This window comes from Vicia villosa, linkage group LG6, assembly GCF_029867415.1.
Source record: "Vicia villosa cultivar HV-30 ecotype Madison, WI linkage group LG6, Vvil1.0, whole genome shotgun sequence".
Classification (NCBI taxonomy): Eukaryota; Viridiplantae; Streptophyta; class Magnoliopsida; order Fabales; family Fabaceae; genus Vicia; species Vicia villosa.
The window spans coordinates 76,489,552-76,515,595 of NC_081185.1; the positions used below are offsets into that span (position 1 = coordinate 76,489,552).

The window sequence follows — 26,044 nt, forward strand, 5'->3', positions numbered from 1 at the left end:
CTTCTCTGCTTAACCTCTCTTTCGATCGCTCTCGTCATGGACCTACACGCTTCACCTTCTGCTTAAGATTCTGAAAAAAAAACTCTTCTTCTCTCTTCCGCGTTTGAGGTGTGGTTGTTGTTTGCAAATTCGTCAAGATAGCGATGTGAAGCGAAGACAGAGATCGTAATGATAATGGCGGCGTCGCAGATTGAAGCTGATGTGGTGATGAACATTGATGAAGGATTATTACAGGTGTGTCGAGGTTTGCCATGTTAGATGAAGATGGAGATCGATGCCGTTGGTTGCGTGATGGAGGTTCGATGATGTGAAGCTGATGATTTTTCGGTCGAAGCTTGATGCGTGGATCAGTGATGATGGAGTCGTGACCTGAAGGTTACTTCGATGAAGGAGATCGTGACGGTGACGCGTTGAAGACTGATGAATCCACGGTGGTGATATTGAAGGTGTTCTTTCTGTTACAACCGAAAATTTCTCCTCCTCTGATAATTCTGTTTCGTCTTCTTTTCAGGATTGAAGAATGGATAATGGAAGGTGATTATTGGTGATGATTTTCTGGAGTATTGAAGATTATCGGAGCAGTGAATTGATTCTTGAATTGGGAGAGAAAGATTGAAGATGATGAAGATTGGAGAAGGAATGTGGATGAGGTGAAAATGGCGTGGGTGTTATGAAGATGAATGAAGAAGATTGTGAGAGTGAAGGCCCATGATGAAGGGATCGAGCTCTGTTATATATAGCTTGGAGGTTAGCTCTTTCTTCTGATTTTTCTGTTACATGATTCTGTTAGAATTCAGTTATGCAGTACTGTTATAATTCTGTTAGTTAGTTAGGTTTTGGTTAGAAGGTGGTTTTGAATTAGTTACTGTTGGGGTGAATTTCTGTTATGACAGTTGGTTGTTAACTGAATTGGTTTTGTGTAGAGATTCTGTTATGGGTTGACTGGGGCAATTGAAAGATGGTTAAAGGTTGTTGGAAGTTAGTTATGTGGAGAGTTGAATTGGTTAGGGGACTGTTATAACAGTTAGTGTAAGGTCAGTTAGGAGCTGTTCTATTCTGTTAACATGTGCTTGTTATGGTTAATGGCAGTTGGCAGTTGAGGATTTCAGCAAGGGAAGAGCTTCGGGATCGTCAGTTAACCTTTATGAATGATGCACTGATGTTGAATGGTATTAACTCGGCTGCGAACCAAACTTGAATGTGAAGTGGAATGGCATGACAAACTGTTTTAAACCTGGAGCTCCACTGTTTTCTTCTGCAGGTTTGATTTAAGTGTCAAGTTGTGGATTGTTTCTGTACATTTGGTTTCCCTTTTGCAGGATTTTGTTTGTGTTTGAATATGTGATGCGGGACTGGTTTTGAATTGTATGTACAGGACCATTTCAATATGGATTGTGGATTGGTACGGGGAGAAGTTCTGCTGATGAAAGCGGTTATTGCTGAAACGGTTCATGGTATTGGATCTCTGTTAGTTATCTGAAAGCTGACTTGTATTGGTTGTTATGAATGTGTATGTATGAGTTTATATTTTGAAATGAATATGCAGAATGAATTTGGTTTTAAATGTGCAGGTTTATGTCAAATGGAACTATGGAGAATGGTTCTAAAAGATATGGATTACTTGATCATAAAGCTAGTTAACATTGTGGTGAAACTGAAGCGGAGCTAATTTATGGAGTCAGCTGTTGTTTTCTTTTTGTATAGTTGAATTTCGCAATGGACTTGAAATTTGTAATGGATTTGGAATTTCGTAACGGAACTGAATGTGTACACTTTGTTTATAACTTAGAATTATAGTGAAATGCTCCTCTTTTGGATGACATGTTTTCTTGGACTTTGAAGTAGAATTTATTGAATTGAATGAACATACTGTATGAATTATGGATGATCTTATTTGATTTTTAAGATTCTGAACAATCCTTGAATTGAGATGAGCTTGCATTTTTTCCAGCGAGTCACTGTTTGGCTCTTTTTTGTTGATTTGAGCTTGAATTTCCTCTTCAAATTTGCAAACTTGGATAATAACCATATGATGACAAGATGAAAGCCCACAAATATTTTTCATGAAAGACTTAGACAAAAAATCACCCTCCCATGGTTGACTTTGATCAAAAGTCAAAGTTTCTGCTCAAAACCTTTTAAGCATTAGAATGATGTTTCAAGTATGTCTAATCTTCTTGTGAAATCCCAAGTTCAGAGTACACCACTCTTTAATTAATAAACCAAATGAATTCCAAAGATGAGAAGATCCCCACGTCGTTCTCAACTTCTAAGGTCAACCGGTGAATGCAAGCATATAAACACATCTCTATTCATAGTCAATAAGCACATACTTCATGTCTTTTGATCAGAGCCCAATAGAATGACTTGAATCACAAGTAAAACGCCTTGATTGAGGAGTTTCTTAACGAGAGTGAGAGCTTCAAAGTAACATAACAACCTTAGCTCTTCAAGATCCTTGATCCCAATGCCAAATTATTGATTAATGAATGCATGAATCATATTAATGTCCTAATGGAGATATGTACATGAATGTAAAGCCTAAGCCAGTAAAAAATAAAGGGTAGGACAAATTTGGGGTATGACACCTAACACATGTAATATTACATTCTTGACCTAAAATTCTAACAATACAGGCAACATACCATATAACTAAGAAATGGAAGAACATTGTGATAAATGGGCGCACACAATAATAAGTGGGTGACAAACTACCTTGCTTTGGGTGACAAATAATATACTTTCACTTTTGATGAATCGAGTGTCACCTCATATGATTCCTTTGCAAATATACCAGTACACAGTCCCTTATGCATGAGGATTTGTAAAAGGCAGAGTGATTTAGTTTATTCGCCTCCTCTTATCTGGACAAGTTCCTCAAACACAGCGGGGGTGAGTCTCTCAGGGCGTTCTTGGGGCGACTCCCTCAAGCATACTTACGATGGGTCCCTCAGACATACTTGAGTTGGGGTAAGCCTCCAGTTGTCAATGAGGCGAATCCTTAAGTTTCAATTGAGATGAATCCTTAACGTCTGTTGTTGTGAATCCTTAAACATTAGTAGGGTTGTTCAAAAAAATTCAAGAATTGAATCGAACCGAACTGAAGTTAAAATAATTGAACCATTATGTTTGGTTAATGGACAAAACTATTATGCACAAATAGTTCTAGAATTGAACCATAACTAAAATCGAACCGAAATGAAATTGAACCTGAACCGAACCAAAACTGAAAATGAAAAATGCTTAGAACAAGTATACAAAAACTGAAAATTAAAAAAATGAAAAAAAAATAGCTTAATGGTTCGGTTCTTTGATAAACAGTTTAGTTTGAGAAAAATTGTTTTTTAACTGTTCAGAATTTTAAAACGATATACCAAACCAATAATTTTGGTTTAGTTCGGTTTTTAGTAAATTAAAATGGTTCAATTCAGTTCGAGTGAATTTTTACTATGGTTTGGTTCAGTTTTTCTCACGAACTGTACCATGAACCGTCCTAAATATTAGTTGAGGTAAATGCACACGCAAATTTTAAATGTGATCAATTGTAATGTAACCTCCGGAAAATTTTGGAAAAGTATCAGAAATTTCCGATAAAAATCATAACTTTCTTGAGTTTTTATCCGAAATTTCAAAATTTCTAGTAAAAAACCATAACTTTTACAAATTTCAAAATTACATTGAAAATTTCCGATTACCACTATTGAAAATTTTTACCTTGAAATTTTTTATAAAATATTTTGTATTTTTTACCAAAAATTTCAAAATGTATGGTGATCGGAAATCTCAAAAATTCAGATAAAATTTATACCGACAATTCAAAAATGAATTAGCGAAATTTATAATTTTGATCCGTTACCAATTTTTTTGAATAAACTATTTCGCAGTTTTTAACTCAAATGTATATTTGAAAATTATAAAAAAATATGGGATGCGAAATGGGATGGTTGGTTAAATTCTCCCAAAGCGGCCCCTAACTAACAATAACAATGAGTACTGAAACTCTTCCTTCCGCGGCAAAGCGATCAAAATCACCACGATCCCGAGACCGTGAACAAGATCCGAAATCGTCGAACTACGAGAAAATGATTGCAAATTCTACTAACAAGCTAAAGATTCCAAATATGGTTTGAAGCATTCACATTTTTGCTTAGGTAATAAAACAACAACATTTTTGCAGTTCTGATTTTGTGGTTTTGTGGCTACTTTTTGTGAAGTTTAGGGTTAATTGCAATGTTATCAATCATTATCAATATAACTGTTTGTTTCTGGTACTTTCAAATCGGGATTGCAATCATTGCATTGAAATGAATTTTTAGTAATGTTTTAGGCATCATGTTGATTGCTAAATCATCGAGTGGCTGTAATGTTTCAGAGGTTATTATCGATTTTTGAGTATCAGTAGATTTCTTATCATGGGATTGTTTGAGTAATTTGAAGGTCCTGACTTTAGGGGAATGTTTGTGAGTTGTGACTAAAGAACTCATATTGTTCATGTTTTCTGCTATTGGCCTTTAGGCAATCTGGCCTGAATCATAAACAGGGTAATATAAGTATCATTGGATAGTTCCATTAAGCCAGCTTGGTTGGTAGCTGTGCAGAGACATACCACTTATTTACCTTTAAAAGGTGAAATTTCAACACTAGGCTACTTAACCAAAAAATAAGTATCACTGGGTCAAAATAGCACCGGTGAGAACCATGCATTCAAATCTCAATTTAATAAGACATGGTATAAATATTTATGGAGTAGATCCCTTGGCCTCAATTGAGGGTTTCAAAATAGAGCTGCTAGGAATTGACAAATGACAACTTTTATTAAGAACTTGGTTGGTAATGTCTTTCTTACCTTATTGACTTTCTTAAAAAAGTGAGGTTTCTTATGCCTATGGATCCCATATGTAGTAACATTCATATGCTATTATGATAACTAATAGTAATATGTAATAGATTATTAAGTTTTATAAGCTGATTTGTTCTAACCGAGGAAACATGCATTTTTCTTCTTCTTTTTGTGATGATATTTGTAAAGGAAAATGATTTTTGTACACCCATACACCTACTCAACACCTTGAGAGAGAAAGAAATAGAGAGTGATATGATAAATGTTGATGTTGAAAACTGTGTTACAATTATTAGTTATGTGATCCCAGTACGGTTTTTGGATATTTATAAAAAATAAAAGTGATTAAATTTGAGGTGGCCAATGGCCAGGACTGTATGGAAGCAGATTGGTAACTATTTATGATCCACAATTTCTGTTTTGATATAAAATGATTGTTTTGCATATTCTGTTTATAGCTTATCCTACTTTGACTAATACTTACAATTTCGAGGATCCGTTTTCCTATTCACTCATTTTAACTTTTATAGTTTATCATATCATTGACTTTTTATGTTCAAATTAATCAACCATTTTATACTAAACTTGATGAGGTTTCCTGTGATGTAAAAAATGAATGATTCAAAGGTATAGTTTTGGAAAGCACTAGACAATTGGTATTATTTTATCAATTATGTGAGGCACTTACCTAAGGAAAATTTGAATACATCAAAGTGATAAGGGACAACCTTATTAAATATGATTTGTGAGACTGAATCAAAAAACCTTTGTCTCTACAATCTTAGTGTGCATCTGACATAATTAAATCAATCAGTCTTTGTTATTTGAAATATAGCAATCTTCAGAACCCTTATGGTTCACGAGACTGACTTTAAAAAAGAAGTATCGAATCCTAATAAAGAAGAAAGCGTGTCTGTTTATCTATCATAGTGTAACTGTTGATCATACTGTTATTCTCCGTAATGGATTTCAGCTACTGTGCATATTTGTTCTCTGTTTTGTTGGTTTTGTATTTCTATTTGTTACATGTTAGTGTTGGTATAGACACCATCACATCGTCTCAATATATCAATATTAAGGGCAATGAAACTCTAATCTCCAAAGATGGTAACTTCACGTTGGGAGTTTTTAGCCCTAAAAACTCTACAAAACGATACGTTGGAATTTGGTGGAAGTCTCAATCTACAGTCATATGGGTGGCAAACAGAAACCAACCACTAAATGATTCTAATGGGATTATCACAATATCTGAAGATGGCAATCTTGTGGTATTAAATGGACAAGAACAAGTTATTTGGACATCAAATGTTTCCAACATAGCATCCAATACAAGATCTGAGTTTTCAGACTTTGGTAACCTCGTCCTTTTGGAAAGTACAACAGGGAATGTCTTATGGCAGAGTATTCATCAGCCTTCAGATACATTACTGCCTTACATGAAACTTTCAACCAACAAAAAAACAGGTAAGAGTATAAAACTCAAATCATGGAAAAGCCCTACTGATCCATCCGTTGGCAACTTCTCTTGTAGTACTGTTGAACGCCTACATATAATTGAAGCGTTCATCTTGAATGGAACTCGACCATATTGGCGCAGCGGTCCCTGGAATGGCAGGGTCTTAACTGGAATACAAACAATGTCAGTTGCATATTTTTTTGGTTTTCAAGGAGGAGATGATGGTGAAGGGAATATTAATGTATATTATACAATATCAAATGATGAGAGTTTTTTGATCTATCGTCTGAGTTCACAAGGAAAATTAGAAGAAACGGTGTGGGATGATGAAAAGAAAGAAATGCAAGTTACATGGACAAACCGGGAATCCGAGTGTGATGTATACGGTATATGTGGGGCATTTGCAAGCTGTAATTCATTGAGTTCCCCAATATGTAGCTGTTTGAGAGGGTTTGAGCCTAGAAACATACAAGAATGGAATAAACATAACTGGACTGGCGGGTGTGTTAGGAGGACACCTTTGCAGTGCGAAAGGGCCATCAATAAAACCACAAGTACAAAGGAAGACGTGTTTTTGAAATTGCAAAAGGTTAAAGTTCCGGATTTTGCAGAAGGCTTAGCTGTTCCACAAGAAATGTGCATAAGCTTATGCTTGAGTAATTGCTCTTGCACTGCGTACTCTTTCGCTGATGGGATTGGTTGTATGTCTTGGACCGGCAATCTACTTGACATACATCAACTCCAAGATGGAGGACTTGATCTATATGTTCGCGCAGCCTATGCAGAACTTGGTATGCTCTAGTTGTTGTTTGTTAAAGCATTTGAAACATAGATCATTAACTTGATTCTATCTCTTAGAGTGTGTTTGGATGAAGTAATTGGAAATTTTAAAGAAATTTAAAATTCAAAGCAATTCAAATGATTCAATTGAAATCCATTCATTTTTAAATTATTTTGTTTGGATGGAATATTAAGATAATTCATTATTAGATTTTTAGGGTTATTTTTTATAAATTGGACCAAAATTGAAAAGTAGGGACTAATTTGCAATTTTTGAAATTTTTAAGGACCAAATTGTAAATTTTAAAAATTATTAAGGACCAATTTGAAATTTTTTGAAAATTTTTAGGGTCAATTATGTAATTTTGAAAAATATGAGGACCAATTTGCAAAATTTGAAGAAATAATAGTAACATGGAGGATGAGAGAAATTTCAAATTCTTTGGTTTTTGGTGTCATTTCAAAATGATTAAATTTAACTTAAGATGAAATACTCCATAAATTTCCATCATTTTAACAATTCTTCATTTTTGTATCCAAACAATGAATTTTGTGCAAATCATTTTAAATTTCCTCAAAACATTACATTACCTCATTTAAATGCTTCATCCAAACACACTCTTAGGAGTTAGTATTGTATTGTATTTCTCATATTTTAAATTTAAATTTTCATTGATACAGATCAAAGAAAAAACAAGACAATCATCATTATAAGTACAGTGATAATTGGAACTTTCATAATTGTCATTTGTGCATATATCATGTGGAGAAGGCCATCAAACCAACCAGGTAACATACTATGTTCATATATTCAACATGAGTCATAAACTTTAGGTCAAATAAATGTTGCAATCATTTCAGTTGAATGTCTGAAATAAGTTTGTTATGTTTTTTTTTTTTTTGAAAATAAAGGTCGATAACGTACACTTTTACAAACTAAAAGAACTAAGTTGTTACAAAAAAAAACTTTTAGTACTAACTTGTAGCAAACGTTTAACTTAGAGGACCACAAAATGTATTTTGTTTAAAATTTACTATTTATTGATGAGAAACTAAGCTCTAATTATTTGTTTTCACTGCAGCTAAACTGTGGCTCTTAACTAAATCAGCAAGGAAAAAGAACAACAAATCTTTCCAACTATTTAATAAAGGTGGATCACCAGAAGGTTATGCTAGTGACCATGTAATTGGAGAAATGTCCCAAGTTAAACTTCAAGAGCTTGTAATGTTTGATTTTGAAAAGCTTGCATCTGCCACAGACAACTTCCACTTGTCCAACAAGCTTGGACAAGGTGGTTTTGGTCCAGTATACAAGGTATCTCAAATGAAATAAAGTTACACTATTTTAAAACCACAATCATTTGTCAATAAAAGAACCATTGTCTATAGCAGTTGTTCTATATTTTCATCTAGGGGAAACTGCAAGATGGTCGGGAAATTGCAGTTAAAAGACTTTCTAGAGCATCTGGACAAGGGCTGGAGGAATTCATGAATGAAGTAGTTTTGATTTGTAAGCTTCAACACCGGAATCTTGTAAGACTTGTTGGTTGCTGTATTGAAGGCGATGAAAAGATGTTGATGTATGAGTACATGCCAAACAAAAGTTTGGATGCATTCATCTTTGGTTAGTTCTTTGAAGCTCCCTTTAACATTTTCTCATGCACAATTACATACTTTCATCCTTTGCTTTATTTTAGCTTGTAATATAAAATATTTTTAAAAATAAACAATTGTTTCACTTCGTGAGATGTTTTTTCTGGAAGCGAGTGATTTTGATGACTTAACTTCAAATAATATATTGCTACTCCTATTTTTCAGATCCATCAAAAAATAATCTCCTGAATTGGAGCACACGGTATGGCATAATAGAAGGAATAGCTCGAGGATTGCTATATCTTCATAGAGATTCTAGACTAAGAATTATTCATAGAGATTTGAAGGCAAGTAATGTCTTGTTAGACGAGGAGCTGAATCCAAAAATATCTGACTTTGGTATGGCTAGAATCTTTGGAGGGGGAGTAGATCAGGCCAATACTAGCAGGATTGTCGGAACCTAGTAAGCACTTTCCTTATCCAATATTTTAGTAGTATTAATTTGAGAATAAATTTTTATATCTTAATGCAGTGGCTATATGTTTCCTGAATATGCAATGCAAGGATTGTTTTCAGAGAAATCAGATGTTTTTAGCTTTGGTGTTTTGTTACTAGAGATTCTTACGGGGAGAAGGAACTCTAGTTTTTGTGACAACGAGCGTTCATTGAGCCTTATAGGATTTGTAAGCCTCAACAAGCTAATTTTTGCTCAACTATGGCCTTTTTTATTTTGCTGACTCAACATTCCAATATTTGATTATTTCCATTCTCTTTTCTTTTTATCTCATTTAGGTTTGGATGCAATGGATGGAAAACAATATTTTATCGCTAATAGATCGAGAAATATATGATCCTAGTCATCACAGTTACATTTTAAGGTACATACATATAGCACTTTTGTGCGTACAAGAACTTGCTGTAGATAGGCCTACTATGGCTGCAGTAATTTATATGCTTAACAGTGAAGCTGCATTACTTCCTCCAAGTAAACCTGCATTTATCCTGATGGAGAATATGTTGAACTCAAAGCGGCCTGAAGAATGTCAAAGTGTTAGTTCGATCAATAATGCCAGTATTACAGAAATCCGTGGCAGATAGCTCACTAAGGGCTCTAAGAAATGTTTTTAATGTCAATAAATATGGTCAACTCTAAAACAACTCTATAGATTTATGCATAGATATCAATTATATCCATCATGTCAAAATTTCAAAATTTGTTCTTGTTAAGCTCTCGGTCGAAATCTTTATTGTTTATTGATTTGAAGGCGCAAGTGTAGTCTAGACTATTCAAGAATCTATTTTCTTCTTTATAAAGTGACAATTTGTTTCAATATGCTTAGTTCAATTTGTTGAAGTGGTTTTGTGGTCTTGTTTAATGGTACAACTTCAATGAAAGTTCCTTTGTCACGCTTAGCTCCTTTAGAACTCGATGAATCAAATTACTCTCACAAATTCTGAGTTTTCTCTAAACTCGTCTTCTGTGCTAGTGCTTTTCTAGAAACTAATTATTGCTTAGTTTTCCTACACCAAGTACCATAATAAATTAATGACTTCTAAGGGTGTGTTTGTTTCAAGGTTTCAAATGAATAGTATTTTCAGGATTATTATTCCCTGGATTATGTGTTTGGTAGAGATTAATGTTTCCTAGAAATAATTGTAAATTTGGTTAATTTAAAATTACAAAAAAAAAATAAAAAAAAATAATTGTGATTAGTAGTGGGAAGTTATAGTTGGTTGAAGTTATTCCCATGAGAATATTATATTCCCACCCTTTAAGCCTTGAAATAAAGCAAGTGTAAATAAGATTCCTTGGAATAAAAAGTTCTTTGGAATATTTTTTTTAAACTTGAATCAAACATAGAAATATTGGATTCCCATAGTCCTATTCCTAGAAATATTTTTTCTAACCTTTAAACAAACACACCCTAAGTGTTCTCCATAAGGGACCTGGACAAATGACTGACAACACTAACGTAGAAGACAATATCATATTGCGTATCTACCAAGTAAATCAATTTTCTAACTAATCTATAGTATCTTCTTGGGTCAATAGGTGTGTTTATTTTTCTGTGAGATATTGGATCAAACTCTAATATGGTTGAATGGTAGCTTCTAGTTCGATAGAGAATAAGCATGAGGTCGAAGCTTGTTCGCATGCTGTTGTCGAAGTAGTGCGTGTTATAGTCGAAGTTGTTCTAACATGCATTAGTAGATATTCCTAGGTTTGTTAACATGTTGAATTAGGCCTATTTGTTAAGCCCAATTATTCAAGTTAGCTTGTATCCTAAGTTAGCTTGGAATGAGTATTTTGTGAAAAAGCTCATTAATTTAGTATGTTAGGTTTATTATAAATAACATACTAGTCTCTCATCATTGCATACTGCAAGTCCTAATTAGGGTGGGAGAGGTTATTTGTTATTCTGTAACACTTGTAATCTTATTTCAAAGAGAAAGTAAAGAATAACAGTTTATAATCAATTTTATTGTGTTTTTCTTGCTTCCCTTTCTCCTACCCTTGTGGGTTTCTTTACAAGAAAGTAAACCTATTATACTTTGTTATTGGCATCAATTTCACAAAAAATTGGTGTGGTGAGCGTGAAAAAGACGTTGTCATCAAAGTATGAGATTGAAAAGTTCACTGGTGAATGATTTCGGGCTGTGGCGCTTGAAGATGAAAGCCCTACTTGTCCAGTTCGTCGCCGAGGAGCATTAGCCGATCACTCAGTAGATCTTTCGGTTATTTGTCTGGCCTGCGTGTCGCTTATGTTCTTATCCGTGTCGTTCGGGCTTGGCCCAGTTATTGTAATTTTCATACAATCGTGGCCCTCGTGGCCACATTTTAATTTCTGTTGGGGTTTCAGCCCCTTTTTATGTAATTATGCACAATGGTTCTTGTGATCGCTTATGTCGTTTTGACCTTGGTGGTCGCTTTTTTGCTTATGTTTGTGTGTGAATGTTTATTCTACTCGTCCATCGAGGAAACTATATGTTTTAATTGTTTCGCTAAGTTTTTTAACAATGTTCGTCGGTGATCCCCGTCAGAGGGCCATATTCGATCGTTGAATCATTTTGTAAGTTGTTAGAGGTTTGCTCGATGATATTCTTGTTTGACGGTAAGGGGAAACGATCAAAACGGGTGGGATAATATTCTGAGCTATGGGAGGGGCTCGAGACCTCGCTTGTGGTCCGAGTTCCTTGGCATGAACGACCCTTTGCGACTTGAGTGTTCTGCCAACGTGGTACGACAATGGTGGGGCTCGATCGAGTGTTCCCCATCGGGCAGAGGATTTTCTCGTTATAGGAGTGTTGTCTTTCCTTTCGTCTCATGTTGTGATGCAGCGCTTGTACCTGGGCACGCATACCTGTTCGGTTCTGCTCGAGATGTCTTCTGGCTGAGCGAGTCGATAGTTCGTGGCCTTAGCTGTAATATTGTTTAAGCTTTTCGGTGTTCCACGGTCGAGCGAGTTCTTCCCCGTCTAAACGTTTGTGGTAGTAGGCTCCATTTTCTGTTTTTGCTCAGACTCGGTATGGACCTTCCCAGTTTGCTGCGAGTTTTCCTTCGCGGGAGTCTTTGTTGTTCCTTTTTAGAACAAGGCTGCCGACCTCAAAATCTCTCCGTATGACTCTAGCGTCGTGCCTTATGGCTATTTTTTGTTTGAGAGAGGCTTCCCAAAGGGATGCCCCCGACCGGACTTCTTCGACCAGGTCAAGTTCCTCTCTTATGGCCTCGTCGTTATCTTCCGTGTCCATGGGAGCTTCTGTCCGCCTACAAGGTATGTGAATTTTGTAACACCCCTTTTCTAACCCCAAAATATATCATTCAATCACACATAGTAAGCATGCATAAAGAAAAAAGGATGTCACATGTTATTTTCATCACAATGAAAATCTAAAACAAAATATTCAATATTCTTAATATGCAAAGATCATATTGTAACACAATGTAAATCTCATGCTTCCATACATTATGCATAAACGCTTGCGAAAAACAATTGAATTGCTATTAAAAGATTCAATGAATATATCCCATACTATATTCATCTACCAAATTCCAATTAACATTTAAATCCACATACTAATTTGAAATCCACAATCTTGGCCACATAGCCTTAAACAACATATCCGAGATCTCAAACAAATACATCAGAATATCCAACAAAACATAGGAAATAGCAATATCCAAACATGAGCATAAGTCTAAAGAAAATCCCCCCAACTGTTACATGATCAGAGCATATGACTCGCTACCTAATCCAATAACAAACTCAGGAACTCCTCGGCTAGATCCTCGGACAAGCTACTACTCGTCGGAACCTGCACGTTATCAACGAAGGATAACATTCAAACAGAAGGGTGAGAATTAAACTTCTTATAGAAAACATAATAATGGGAAATGCAACATAAACAAGTTTACATTTCACAATTCATCACTCTTCATAAAAACATGCTTTTATAACCATACAACAAAGTTAACATGTTTCATCATTAAATCACCAAGTTCCATCATTCTAGTAATTATATCTAATTACTAATTCAACAATTATATTCCACTAAGGAAATGTCATCTAGTATACAACTATCACATAAAATCCACATTATGCATCACTCATCACATAATCAATCCAAGTCAATCATATTGCAAAATCACACAAAACATTATTCACACCGACACGTGCAACTCAAGTGTGACTCTATGCAACATGCATGTGGATCCCATCCGTTATCATTTCCGGTCATGCCGATTGTCTTTCCTCTATAGACTAGATAACCACCTCAAAAGCCTCATTCCACGTTAAGCTTTCAAATCTCATTCGGCGTTAGATTTAGGACAAGTAAATAACCTTCGCGAGATTACCCAACATTGCCACTTTCAAAGACTCATGCTTGTGTACGTGTGCAACAAAACAAGACTCATGCATTTAAGACGATCTCTCTATCTCTTAAACTACACAATCACATATTTACAACTTTGCACAATATTACACAACATGACATTCAATCCAATACCAAACATCAATTAGCATTTAGCAATCAATCACATAATTCGCGACATTAACATCTCATAAGGCATTCATGAACAATGATCATACAAGATTCATCCATAACATACACACATAGGTAATGTTATTCCCAATTATCATCATAATTAATCAAACAAGTTCCAATCCATTCTATTCTATCATATAGACAATTATTTAAGCTTCATTATGCTTCAAACGGCACCTAAAAAGGAGTTACGGCTCAAAAGTTATGACATTTCAAAGTTTGGAAAAAGTTCTGTAAAACAGGGTTCGCGGCGCCAACAAAGTTCGCGGCGCGAACTGAGTGAATCAAATCTTCCTGAGTTTCTGCCAAGCAGTTCGCGGCTCGAACAAAGTTCGCGGCGCAAACTGGCGATTTCAAAAAATCCCAAATCACAGAAAACAGCATACGAATTCCATCCCAAATCCCCTAAACTTAACCAAATCAAGCTGAAAACATCAACCATCACGAACAACAATAGAATACATGTTATAACCACAAATATAACACATATTATGGATCTTCTAACATCATAACATCATCAAACATCAATTAAAACACATTTCAAATCATAAATTCATGCATTTGTTCATAAACTCTAACTTTTCTATGTTTCCATGAAATTGCAAGGATGAAGAGATAATCACAACAACACACATTACCCAATCATATAGTCTATAAGAACTTGGATTCTAACCCTTACCTCTACTCTTAAATTCACCCTCTTCAAGAAATCTACAAATTCCTTCTTCTTCTCTTCTATGTTCTTCTTCTCTTCTCTACTCTTCTTTCTATCTTTCTATCTAATTTTAGGTTAACTCATAAAATTCCCTTCTAACTCTCATTATCTCATTGGACTTAACCCATCCACTATTCTCATTATAATTCCTACTAAGCCTAATAGCTAATTCTAATATAATTCTAACATTTATTAATTAGCTAAATAACAGATTACCACAAAATCAAATAATTATTACTCAAACAATAATTAAATAAACACACAACAATACCAATTATCAAATAATTCTAATTAATTAAAATCTAATAAAAATAGGGTGTTACAAATTTCGACGGGGATCACTGCCTCGGTTCCATATGCTAGTCCGAATGGGGTTCCCCTGGTGGTTGAGTGGGTTGTCGTTTGGTAGGCCCATAGCATATTGTGTAGCTCCTCGACCCACCTCTTTTTGATCTCGTTGAGCCTTCGTTTGAGGCCGTGTAAATTGACTCTGTTTGCTGCTTCTGCCTGACCGTTTGTTTGAGGGTGCTCGACGGAAGCGAAGTGCTGCATGGTTCCGAGCTTGGCTACGAACTCTTGGAAGTTTTTGTCCGTGAATTATGTCCCATTGTCAGTGACGATAGCTTGGGGGATGCCAATACGGGCAAAAATGTTGCGTTTGTAGAATCATAAGATGTTTTGGGTCGTGATTTTGGGCAGGGCTTCCGCCTCTATCCAATTGGTGAAGTAGTATACTCCCACGATGAGCTATATGCTCTGGTTGGATCCTACCATGAAGTTCCCGAGGATGTTGAGGCCCCACCACGTGAACGACCACGAGGACGAAAGGGTCTTGAGCTCGTTGGGCGACGTGAGGAGCATCTTTGTGTGCCGCTGGCATATTTCGCATTTCTGTATGTGCTCTTTGGCGTCTAGCTACATGGTTGGGCAGTAATATCCAGCCCGCAATGCTTTTTGTGCTAGGGACCTACCGCCGAGGTGCTGGGCATTTATACCCTCGTGAATTTTGCATAGTACGTGGGGGATTTTTGGACTCCTCGAGACATTTGAGGAGGGCATTGCTAAATCCCCGTCTCTAGAGTTTATTTTCGACCTAGACGTAGGAGCAAGCCATGCGTTTGACTATACTGGCCTCCTTTAGATCCAACGACACTTCATCTTTCACGAGGAAATGGTATACCGGAGTCATCCAACAGTTGTTGTCCCGATAGTATACACGTCGAGGACGACCACGACTTTCTCGATGCTAGGTAGGGGAGGGATTTCCTGGATGACCGATTTATTTTCTCCCTTCTTCTTCGTGCTCGCGAGCTTGGATAAGACGTCTCCCCACACGTTATGTTTGCGGGGGACGTGTTTCAGTTCCCCAAAAAGGAATTTCGACATCTTTTCATTTACCAGGGAGAGGTATTCAGATAGGTGTCATTCTTGACATGATATTCTCCTCGTACTTGGAGGGCGACCAGCTGGGAGTCAGTGCAGATTTCGATTTCTTTTGCTCCTAAGTCCTCTGTTAGTCGGAGGCCTGCGAGGAAGAGATCGTACTCTGCTTGGTTATTGGATGTTGGGAAGGTTAGCGACAAGGAGACCTCGACTAAGACACCTTCCATGTTTTCGAGGAAGATGCCCGCGCCACTCCCCGTTGAGCTGCAGGCTCCATCCACGAAGATTGTCCATTTGCGTGCCCCTTGGGTCAGGGACGTTGGTGGAATCATTTCAGTGATGAAGTCGGCCAAGACTTGGACTTTGAGGACTTTTATGCTTTCGTATTTGATAACGAATTTGGAAAGTTCCAACGACCATTTGAGCATTCGACCGACCATTTCCGGTTGCCCCAGTAGTTGTTTTACGGATTGGTTGGTGCGCACTATGATGGTGTGGGCGAGGAAGTAATGCCTTAACCTTCTACCTGCGTTTATGAGGGCCAGCACTACCTTTTCTATCTGTTGATATCTGAGCTCGAGGCCTTGTAGAGCTTTCCACGTGAAATATATGGGTTTTGCCCTTCGAGTGTTTCCCGTATGAGGAAGGCGCTTATGGCCTCGAAGGCGACCGCGAGGTAGAGATACAGGGTCTCGCTGTTATTCGGTCTAGCGAGTACATGGGGCTTAGATATAGCTTGTTTGATATGGAGGAGGGCTCGCTCACACTCATCTGTCCACTCGAAGGCTGCCTCCTTCCCGAGAAGTTTAAAGAAGGGGAAAGCGTGTAGGGAAGATTTCGCCATGAAGTGGGATAGGGATGTGAGCATCCCGTTCATAGTTTGAATCGACTTCTTCGAGATCGGTATCGAGAGCTCATAGAAATCCCGACATTTTTCGGTGTTCGCTTCAATTCCTCGTTCTGTTAGGTAAAAACCGAGAAACTCTCCTGCACGTATCCCGAACATGCACTTTTCAGGATTGAAGCGTATTTTGCACTTTCGAGCCTGGTTGAAGACCTTCTTTAGATGGGTGGCATGGTCGGACTCTTATCGGGACGTCACGATCATGTCGTCCATGTAAACTTCGAGTATATCTCCGATCTCTCCTCGAAAGACTTTGTTCATCAACCGTTGGTATGTTGCTCCAGCGTTCTTCAGTCTGAAAAGCATTACGTTGTAGTAGTAGTAGTTGCCTAATTCGGTCATGAAGGCCGTATATTTTTTGTCCACTTTTGCTATGGGGATCTGGTTGTAGCCAGAATATGCGTTCATGAAGGAAAAAAGTTTGAAACCTGCAAAATTGTCAACGAACTTATCTATGCTCGGCAAGAGATAAGCGTCTTCCGGGCAAGCCCGATTAAGATTAGTGTAATTGATACACATGCGCCATTTTCCATTACTTTTCTTTATAAATACAATGCTGGACAGCCAAGTAGTATACTTGGATTCAGATATGAAATTAGAATTTAATAGATCCCTAACAGCCTGCTCGGCAGCCTCCATTTTTTCTAGGGACTGTCGGCATCTACGCTGGGCTACGACTCTAACGGATGGGTCTAAAGTAAGGTGATGGCAAGCAATCTCTGGATCAAGTCCGGGCATGTGTGAGGCACACCGGGCGAAGAGGTCTGTGTTCTCTGAGAAGCAGGCCTTCGGTTGTTTTCTAGTGAGTTCGGGGATGCCCGGTACGATCTTCACTCCCCTAATAGGATCGTCCCCGAGGAGGATAATTTCGAAGTCTCCGTCGAGGATAGGACGAAAGGGATCTGCCAGCTCCTGATCACTGCGTGTTGTAGACGATGATGCTTCGTGCTCTTTCTAGTCTCTATACTAGTCTCAAGAGAATCGGCTATCGTGGTCGACGAAGTCAACATGGGGCAACTGTTTGGGCGCCTCTGAGCTGGTGGGAAGGGACGGTTTGCTTTTGCTCGCAATGTTGATGGACTTTAGTCCCTTTGATGCAACTTCGAAGCATCTTCTTGCTTCCTCAATATCCCCGTGTAGAGTGGCGACGAGGCCCTTAGAGGTGTAATACTTCATTTTTGGATGGACCGTAGAGTACACGTTAGTCAATTCGACGAGAGTGGATCTCCCGAGGATACATTAGTACAGGGGCGGGAAATTTATTACCAAGAATTGGACCTTGATGGATTTGGTAGTTTCAGCAGCTCTGAAGGTGACAATGAGCTCTACGTAGCCCCAAGTTTTCGTGACGACACCGTTGAAACCTTGTAGGTCAGATCCTACGTAGGGAGTCAGATGGGTCTCATCGAGCTGGAGTGTCGAGAAGAGTTGTGAGTACATGGTATCCACCGAGCTTCCCTGGTCATCCAGGATTCCGCGCACGTCGAAGTTTCCCATCTGAGCACGGACGAGCAAAATGCTCACATTAGGGGATTCGTCGGGGAGCTCTTCTTTGTTGCATGTTTGTACTCGGAAATATGTTCGGCGAAATTCCCGATACCGGTATGTAAAGTCACATAACCGAAGGGGTTCAACAATAATTTGGCATAAATATTAACTAAATACTTTTCTAGTTTTGGTTTTTATAATTAATATTAAATTGTTTTGTTACGAGAGTAAAATACAGACTAAGGTTAAAATCAAGACAATGAGAGTTTGAGATTTTAACCGGATAGTAGTAATCAAACATTAACTTTAAATATAGCGAGAGCACTTTCTGGTTAATTAGATTTTATTTGTTTTTCAAAAAGTATTTTCAGTTTTTAAATGAGAGTGCGAGAGCAAGCGTTTAGATATGATAATATAATCCGAATCAATAAACATGAGAGTGTGAGATATAGGTTTTTCAATCAATAACTTCTGTTGAAGAGTGTTTTTATACTTAAAATAATGCTAATGACTTATTGAATCCCTGAAGTCCAATTATTGCATACCGGCGTCTAATCCTTGATTATTTAATCCAAACTATATTTAATTCTCGTTTCCCTATAAAATCAAAGAAATCATAGCTTTAGCTTACCTAATAACATAGATCGTACTAAATTAATCCTCAGTCCTTGTGGGTTCGATATCTTTTTAAAACTACGCGATTAGACTGTGCGCTTGCAGTTTGTATCCCGATAGACTCATAAAGTCGCGATTTGATTCTGTCAAGGAAAACGGTCCCCGGCCTGCTTGAATTCGGCATTAGCGCACTCAAACAAGATTTTATTGCGAGAGGCCACGAGGGGTGTGAAATCGTGCAACCGACCGGCTAGTCCTCTGTAGTCCCGTGAATCACGGGTCCGATCGTCCCTCTTCTTGTCCCCTCCCTGATGGGATGTCGAGGGGTATTCTGATCTTGATACTTTGGCTCTCTCCCACTGTCGGGTATCGCGGACGGTGTTGGCCGCCTACTTATCCTCGTATTGAATATATGTCCGGGCCTTGAAGAGGAGGGCGTCCAAAGAAGAGGGAGTCTCTATGCCGACGAATTTTGCAAAATCACTGCGCGGGTGTAGGCCGCGTTCGAGCAAATATTTTTCACACCGTCCGTCGTGGAGACTTGGATGACTTCTTTATTTAAACTTTCGATGAACGCCCAAAGGGATTCATCTTTTCCATGCATGATGGCTTCAAGGGACGCTTCAGATTTGGGGTGGCCCCGAGAAGCTGTGAAATATCGAGAGAAGGTTCTCCCCAACTGCCTCCAAGACGTGTTGGACCCGTCGGGGAGACTTTTATACTAGGTCATTGCTTTTTTCCTCAGAGTGGTGGGGAATAGCCTGCATTTTATCACGCCCCTGATGCCATGATAGTCGAGGAGAGCATAAATATTCTTTATGTGCTTGTCAGGGTCGGTAGTGCCGTCGTATGTGCCCAAAGGGGGAGGCTTCTCCAACCCCTTGGGTAGTCGGGTGGCCAAGATATATGTTGACAACGGGCTGCAAGGCTCGTCCTCGTTGCTTAAGCTAGGAGACCGAGCAGGGGATCCCCGACGTCTTCGGTCTCGTCGGGTGAAAGGCTTCTTAAGCGATCTTGAGGAGGTGTTCGTCGGGTTTCTGCCTAAGGATTCTCTTTGCTTTTCTTGGAAGCCAGGGTGGTCGGAATTAGAAAGTGGGCCAGAGACGTTTGCACGGTGTTGATGAAGAGGAGAAGGGGGGGTGCACCTGCAAGGCACTCCGAAGAGCAAGTAAGTAGGAACACAGATACGTGAGAATGTTTCACGAGTTTGAAATTGTGTTACCTGGCCCTCTCAAATGAGAGGGTTTTTATATTGTCCCTCAGCTCTTGGCCATTGGTCCACGTTTTGGATTGGATCGCGGATCTAGACCGAAAACGCGCGACTGCTAGAAATCTAGGAGTATGTTTAGGAATCCTGGGAGGCTGCCCGAAACTAGTCGTTGGTCGGGCAGAAGAACAACTCTGGTTGGCAGAGAGGTTTAACGAGCAGGGGTGGTTCTGCTCCTCGGCGGGGAGCAGGACGTGTAACTGTTGCGCGCGCGGAGGCGACTTGGTCGGTCACACTGTTGGTTAGCTGTCCTAGACATACTCAGGGAGCGAGCCCGACCGTAGGGCAGAGGAGATGACGTTTCTCTTGCCCTTAGGGCATTGGGTCAAGGCATATTGGGCCGTCCGGCGAGCATGAGCAGATTGGGCCATGCCTAGTAATTGGGACAGTCCATAACATATATCTTTTATATACATGCAAACACACGAGTAGATAATCGATTTTATATGTGTGTGAAGTGTATTAGACCATATACTCATATTTTTCAACATAATATATATATATATATATATATATATATATATATATATATATATATATATATATATATATATATATATATATATATATATTGACAATTACTACAACTCAATAAATGAAATTAATATTTATGTGACAATTATCATTAATTTTTTTTAAATTCGTATATATTTGTATATACATTTTTTTATTTATAACTATTTAATATTTATTTCGATTTTGCGCGATCCGTATGAACGCATGAGTCCTTTACTAGTAACCAATGAAAACAATGCTTGTTAAATGTCTACTCCATATGTTTCAGCAGTGGCGTAGCGGAGCAAATGTTTCCTTTGCAAGCTTGTCGTGTGTTCAAATCTCGGACACTTTGTTATTACAAGTTCCTACTTTTATTTTACTAAAAAAGAAAGGCAAATTCTTAGGTACCCTGTTGTTTTAAATGGGTACTGGTATTTCATGACCATTTGTTAGGTACCCTGTTGTTTTAGATGGACGAATAAAAAATGACCATTTGTCTTACTTAATTGATATTTCATGATTTTTTTAAACAAAATAAATAAAAAATCTATATAATTGCAGAGATAACCTATGGTTTACTCTATTCTCATTTCCATCGAATCAATTTTGCATTTCAGAAAAATCAAATAGAGATAACCTAAACACCCATGATTGGACTGCTCCCAGCCACCAGCCAGCGTTTCCGGCCGGGAGTCCGACGCGACCTCCATCCATTTCGACGAAGCTCCGACTCCACCCTGCAGCCACCGCAATCGCTTCCGATTCCGACGCAGGCAGCCTAATACGCGGCCATCTCCCCCGATTCAACGCCATGAACACCACGCCGTATCGAATCGCAAATAGCTCCGTCGCCGGAACCACAAAATCAAATTCTAAGTCTACCCTGTAAGTTCTTTTTGCATCCACTTTACCAATTTTTAGTTTCAAAGAGTCTCCTACCAGTCAAACTGAATGGAGTTCCATGCATAATTTTTTTTTTTTGGTCATAAGGAGGGCCGAAGCCCAAACAAAAGAACCTACTGCACTACAGGACTAGCAACAAACACACCCTCTAAATCTACCTTAAGATTCTGAAGCACAAAATCAGGAGGATCCCAAAAAATTTGGCACTCCTCTTTCAAAATTCTCCCTTCTTGAGCAAGAGCATTAGCACAACCATTTGTTTCCCTATTCTTATCAACAATCTCAGCAAAATCCAGAGCATCTATCAAGTGAAGAATTTGGTACTGCAGACTCGAAGTCCCATTAATCTTATGCTTGGCTTTAGAAAGAAGATTCACTGCAGCAGAATTGAACCAAGGAGTTCCTGGTAAAAATTTGTGGCAATTGATTATTGGAAGTTACAAAACAAATTCACTAATGTCTAGCGTGGGTCCTTATACCAACCCAATTGGGTTTCTTGAAAGTAACACTTACTAAGTCTTTAGGCATAGTCGCACAACTTATTTAATGCCAATTCAATCTATTCATACTGAATCTAGTAAACTACTGACAAAACTTTACCTTCATTGCATAACAATCTCTCATCACAGCACAAATAAATACCCTTCAATTTTTGTCATTACTACTATTATTATTGATCTACATTCATATTGATATTGAAGTAGAAGGAGAAAACTTTCTAAACAAAAACTATATACAGTTGTATTAGTAGTGTACCATTTCTATACATTATGAAGTTCCAAACACATTCTTATCTATTTTCCACTACATTTCTCCGTTTGACAATATTTTTAGTTATTTTTTGCAAAACAAAGGCTGTTTTGAAACTGCTGCCAAATGTTTCGGTTACAACGGTGTTTGTGTTTGGAGATTCAATCATGGATACTGGAAATAACAACAATATGTCAACACCGTCTCGGTGCAATTACCCTCCTTATGGAAGAGATTTTAAAGGAGGAATTCCATACGGAAGATTTAGCAACGGAAAAGTTCCGTCTGATTTTATAGGTAACATAAGTTTTATATTACTCTCATTTTCTTTTAATTACTAATCGAAATGACAAGGGCTAAAATCTTAATATTGTATTGAGTGATTCGGTCACTTATAACACATGTCTATGTCTTATTATAAATTCTTTCTATAAAAAAATGGTCAAATTAAAAAATTTGTGACAAATCGTAGCCAAATAGAATGTCCTAACTAAATAGAATCTCATAAAATATTTGTTATTGTTCAATTGTAGTTAAATAGTGCATCTAATTAATTTGTCTGTGTTAAATTATAGATAAAAGTTTAATACGACTTTGACCATAGTTTGTGAAAATAAGCTGAAAATAGTTTATTAACATGTCATAAGAAGCTATTTTAAGCAGTGCTACTAATGCTTATATGATAAACCCAAAGTAAACAAAAGAAATACTAAATAATTTAATCTAAGATGTGAATTTTAATATAGTTGTTTTTTGTTTTTAATTTTAAATTGTACTATCAGTTTCAGAATTAGGAATAAAAGAGTATCTACCAGCATATTTGGATCCAAATCTGCAGCCTAGTGAATTGCTCACAGGTGTGAACTTTGCATCTGGTGGTGCAGGATATGATCCTATGACATCAAAATTAGAGGTAAACATTTTTTTTCATCAGCCCCAAAAATATTACTAAAAAAAATTGGTATTTTCATTTATGAACTATTCTTCCTTACTCTGTTTATCAACTATTCTTCCTTACTCTGTTTAAGCAGGTAGCTATATCTATGTCTGGACAACTATACTTGTTCAAAGATTACATTTTGAGACTTAAAAGACTTGTTGGTGAAGATAGAACAAATTTCATCTTAGCCAATAGTCTCTTTTTTGTGGTATTAGGAAGCAATGATATTTCTAACACATACTATTTGTCTCATATGAGACAAGTGGAATATGATTTTCCTACTTACTCTGATTTCTTAGTCAACTCAGCTTATAGCTTCTACAAGGTAATTTTGAACTTTCATCGAAAATATTTCATCCACTTTTAATTTTTTCAACACATGTTATTAAGGCTGTTAAAAAAAACTAGGAACTGAACTATACCGTCGAACCAAACTGTACTGAAGTTAAAATAACTGAACCGTTATTTTTGGTTAGTGAATCAAATCATAGTGTACAAACAATTTTAGAACCAAAGTAGATTGAATTCGTGGTTGGTTGGGTCAAAGTAACATTATGCAACTTTCAGATGTATGTATCTAGAAAATCGGGTATAAGGAAAGTTGAACTGCGATGTAACTGACAATGCAGGATGGATATGAGTTGGCATAAGAGCTACTACTAGAACGGGAAAGACTGCAACCTTTTGGTCAGATAGCATAAAATATTGTACTTCTCTACTATGCTTCATAAAGTACAAGATTGGAAAGGTTTCTTCAGGTGCTATACTAAAGATCTATGTTCTGATTTCCTCGAACTTCTTTAAAGCATTTTTTTCTTTCTGCATTCATCTTTGATCTTTCAATGTTACTCCGTGATGTGGTAATCAAATGGCGTATCTGCTGCTTTCTTTGCAGATGGCTGATGATCAACCTTATATTATTCCTCAGATGGTTCCTACTCTACATTTCAGGATTTGAATATATGCATAAGGTGGTGAATTTTGATATTTGCTTGAAATTTGAATACAAAATTTATGCATAGATAATGACCTGAATATATGCATAGATAATGACCTGTATATATTCATATATATGTTGAAATGCGAAATTATGCATAGATACATTAATTTGTATGATATGAAAAATTGCAATTACGGGTTGAGTTGCCTAGACAATGACCGGTTATTTAAATAAATATAATTTTACAATCCCCCACCTTACATTCATGACGGTAGATATATTTCCATTTATCATGCTAAATTCATTTTATCTATTTTTATTGCAAGTGAAGTTTTTCGGTTCAAATCTGTCGTTTGTATTAGTCTGAGGCGTTTGCTTGGTGATCTTTGCAGTATGGTGCCCTTCGGTTCGGAGCTGCGTTGGATCTTAGCTCCGCCGGTGTTCCGTTGTGCTGGTCTTTTTCTTGGTGGTAGCTCCATAATTTCAATTGTGTAACATCATTTGTTTTGCGGTTTTAGGGTGATTTAGTATATTGTAGATGCTGAAGCAGGCAGATGGTTTTTAGGCTGGGTCTTGTTGTTTTAGCAGTAGTTTTTGTATTTATGTTATAAACTGGGTTGTTGTTTGGCCTTATGTGTGGCCCGGTGTGCTTTATCCTTGAAATTTGTTGCCACCGTAATTCTGAATGATATTTATTTCATTTACTAGTTTATTTTCATTCCATCACAGCCTATTGTCTTAACTTTTAGATTAAGTTATAATGTCTTGTCTTGCATCGATGGCTTTAAATGGACCAAATAAATGATACAATAAATTGAATAGTTAACGAAGATTTTATTGAATCACTACCTTAATCTTATATATACTTGTTATATATAATTGTTTAATAAAGTAAAAAGATATGTTTTTACCTAAAATATATGTATTAAATGCATTAAAAATATAAATAATTAATTTTTTTAAAAAAGATTAGGTGTATTCAATGCATTGAATCTAAAATATTTTCTTAATTTTGAATGCTTAACGGGAGCCAAAATTTTGATAGTTTTGTCACTTTTTAAATTATTTTGCAATTTTTTTCATCTTTATTTATTTATTTAATTATCATTTAAAAAACTAATGTTTCTTCCACTAACTATAAAAAAAACCTAACTTTTATTCCACTAACTATTATTATTTTTTTATTAATTATTTTTAAAATTTTAAAATATGTAACCGATTATTTCACTAACAATTTTTTTTCTTCTTTTTTTAATAATTTGTTTTTGATAAAAGTTTGAGACTATTTAGTAATTTTTCATATTCATTTATTTACTACTAACATTCTTTTATTTTTATTTTTTTATCTTATATTATATATAAAAGTTATTAAGTCTTTTAACAATTTTTTGTGTCAAAATTTTAAGGATATTATTGTCACTTTAATTATTTATTCTTATTTTATTTAATTTAATTATTTTATAATTTTTATTTCAATAATTTAGTAATAAAAAAATAGCTAAATTTAGCTAACCACGTTCTCCATAAGATATTTTCACCCATTTCTTTATTATTTGTTTTACTTAGTTATTTAATAATTTTTTATTACACATATTCATTATTATAAAAAAAAAAACTACTCAGCATTTTTTAGTTGTGCCTACCTGGCAGTTTAATCTTTTGTATTTAAACAAGTCAGGTAAAGCGAAACTATAACTGAATTTTTTACCATTGAGAATTTGTTACGTTCTCTTCTCTGTCTTCTTCCATCTTCAATCTTGTGCACCAACAATTGGTATCTAGAGATACGGTTTGATTCCTAGGGAAATACGAGTGTACGTGAGGCGTGTGTGATTAATTTTGTTTCTTGAATTCACGATCGGAATCGTAACAAAATTATATTTCTTGATTTTGTAGGATTGAGAAACACAAGTTTTTGGTGAGATC

At 36.7% G+C, this 26,044-nt stretch overlaps 2 protein-coding genes and 1 long non-coding RNA gene across 4 annotated transcripts; all 3 read left to right on the forward strand.

The window, feature by feature from the left end:
- The first annotated feature begins 1,352 nt into the window (after nucleotides 1-1,352).
- LOC131611685 (uncharacterized) lies at nucleotides 1,353-1,808 on the forward strand. The gene is made up of 2 exons (XR_009287088.1): nucleotides 1,353-1,454; nucleotides 1,572-1,808. It is a non-coding gene; the product is annotated as an uncharacterized LOC131611685 (long non-coding RNA).
- A 2,112-nt stretch (nucleotides 1,809-3,920) lies between these two features.
- Nucleotides 3,921-10,259, forward strand: LOC131609241 (G-type lectin S-receptor-like serine/threonine-protein kinase At1g11300). The gene is made up of 7 exons (XM_058880916.1): nucleotides 3,921-7,087; nucleotides 7,758-7,865; nucleotides 8,159-8,391; nucleotides 8,490-8,700; nucleotides 8,895-9,132; nucleotides 9,202-9,352; nucleotides 9,462-10,259. Exons 1-7 carry the CDS (start codon nucleotides 5,803-5,805, stop codon nucleotides 9,765-9,767), a joined length of 2,532 nt encoding a protein of 843 aa, XP_058736899.1. The 5' UTR covers nucleotides 3,921-5,802; the 3' UTR covers nucleotides 9,768-10,259.
- A 10,890-nt stretch (nucleotides 10,260-21,149) lies between these two features.
- On the forward strand, nucleotides 21,150-24,721 carry LOC131609242 (GDSL esterase/lipase EXL2-like). Of its 2 annotated transcripts, XM_058880918.1 has the most exons (7): nucleotides 21,150-21,470; nucleotides 21,576-22,535; nucleotides 23,021-23,151; nucleotides 23,270-23,503; nucleotides 23,808-23,936; nucleotides 24,074-24,149; nucleotides 24,511-24,721. In XM_058880918.1, exons 2-5 carry the CDS (start codon nucleotides 22,259-22,261, stop codon nucleotides 23,826-23,828), a joined length of 663 nt encoding a protein of 220 aa, XP_058736901.1. In that variant the 5' UTR covers nucleotides 21,150-21,470; nucleotides 21,576-22,258; the 3' UTR covers nucleotides 23,829-23,936; nucleotides 24,074-24,149; nucleotides 24,511-24,721. The 2 variants fall into 2 exon arrangements, with proteins under 2 accessions (XP_058736901.1, XP_058736900.1); XM_058880917.1 differs by having other exon boundaries at nucleotides 23,270-23,936.
- Nucleotides 24,722-26,044: the final 1,323 nt, after the last annotated feature.

What these genes read in the sequence shown, in the direction of transcription:
- LOC131609241 (XM_058880916.1), top strand. Translation starts at nt 5,803, where the DNA reads ATGGATTTCAGCTACTGTGCATATTTGTTCTCTGTTTTGTTGGTTTTG. An exon ending in CGCAGCCTATGCAGAACTTG is followed by an intron (nt 7,088 to 7,757) that starts GTATGCTCTAGT and finishes TCATTGATACAG; the next exon opens with ATCAAAGAAAAAACAAGACA. An exon ending in AGCAGGATTGTCGGAACCTA is followed by an intron (nt 9,133 to 9,201) that starts GTAAGCACTTTC and finishes ATCTTAATGCAG; the next exon opens with TGGCTATATGTTTCCTGAAT.
- LOC131609242 (XM_058880917.1), top strand. Translation starts at nt 22,259, where the DNA reads ATGAAGTTCCAAACACATTCTTATCTATTTTCCACTACATTTCTCCGT. An exon ending in AGTTCCGTCTGATTTTATAG is followed by an intron (nt 22,536 to 23,020) that starts GTAACATAAGTT and finishes TTGTACTATCAG; the next exon opens with TTTCAGAATTAGGAATAAAA. An exon ending in CTATGACATCAAAATTAGAG is followed by an intron (nt 23,152 to 23,269) that starts GTAAACATTTTT and finishes CTGTTTAAGCAG; the next exon opens with GTAGCTATATCTATGTCTGG.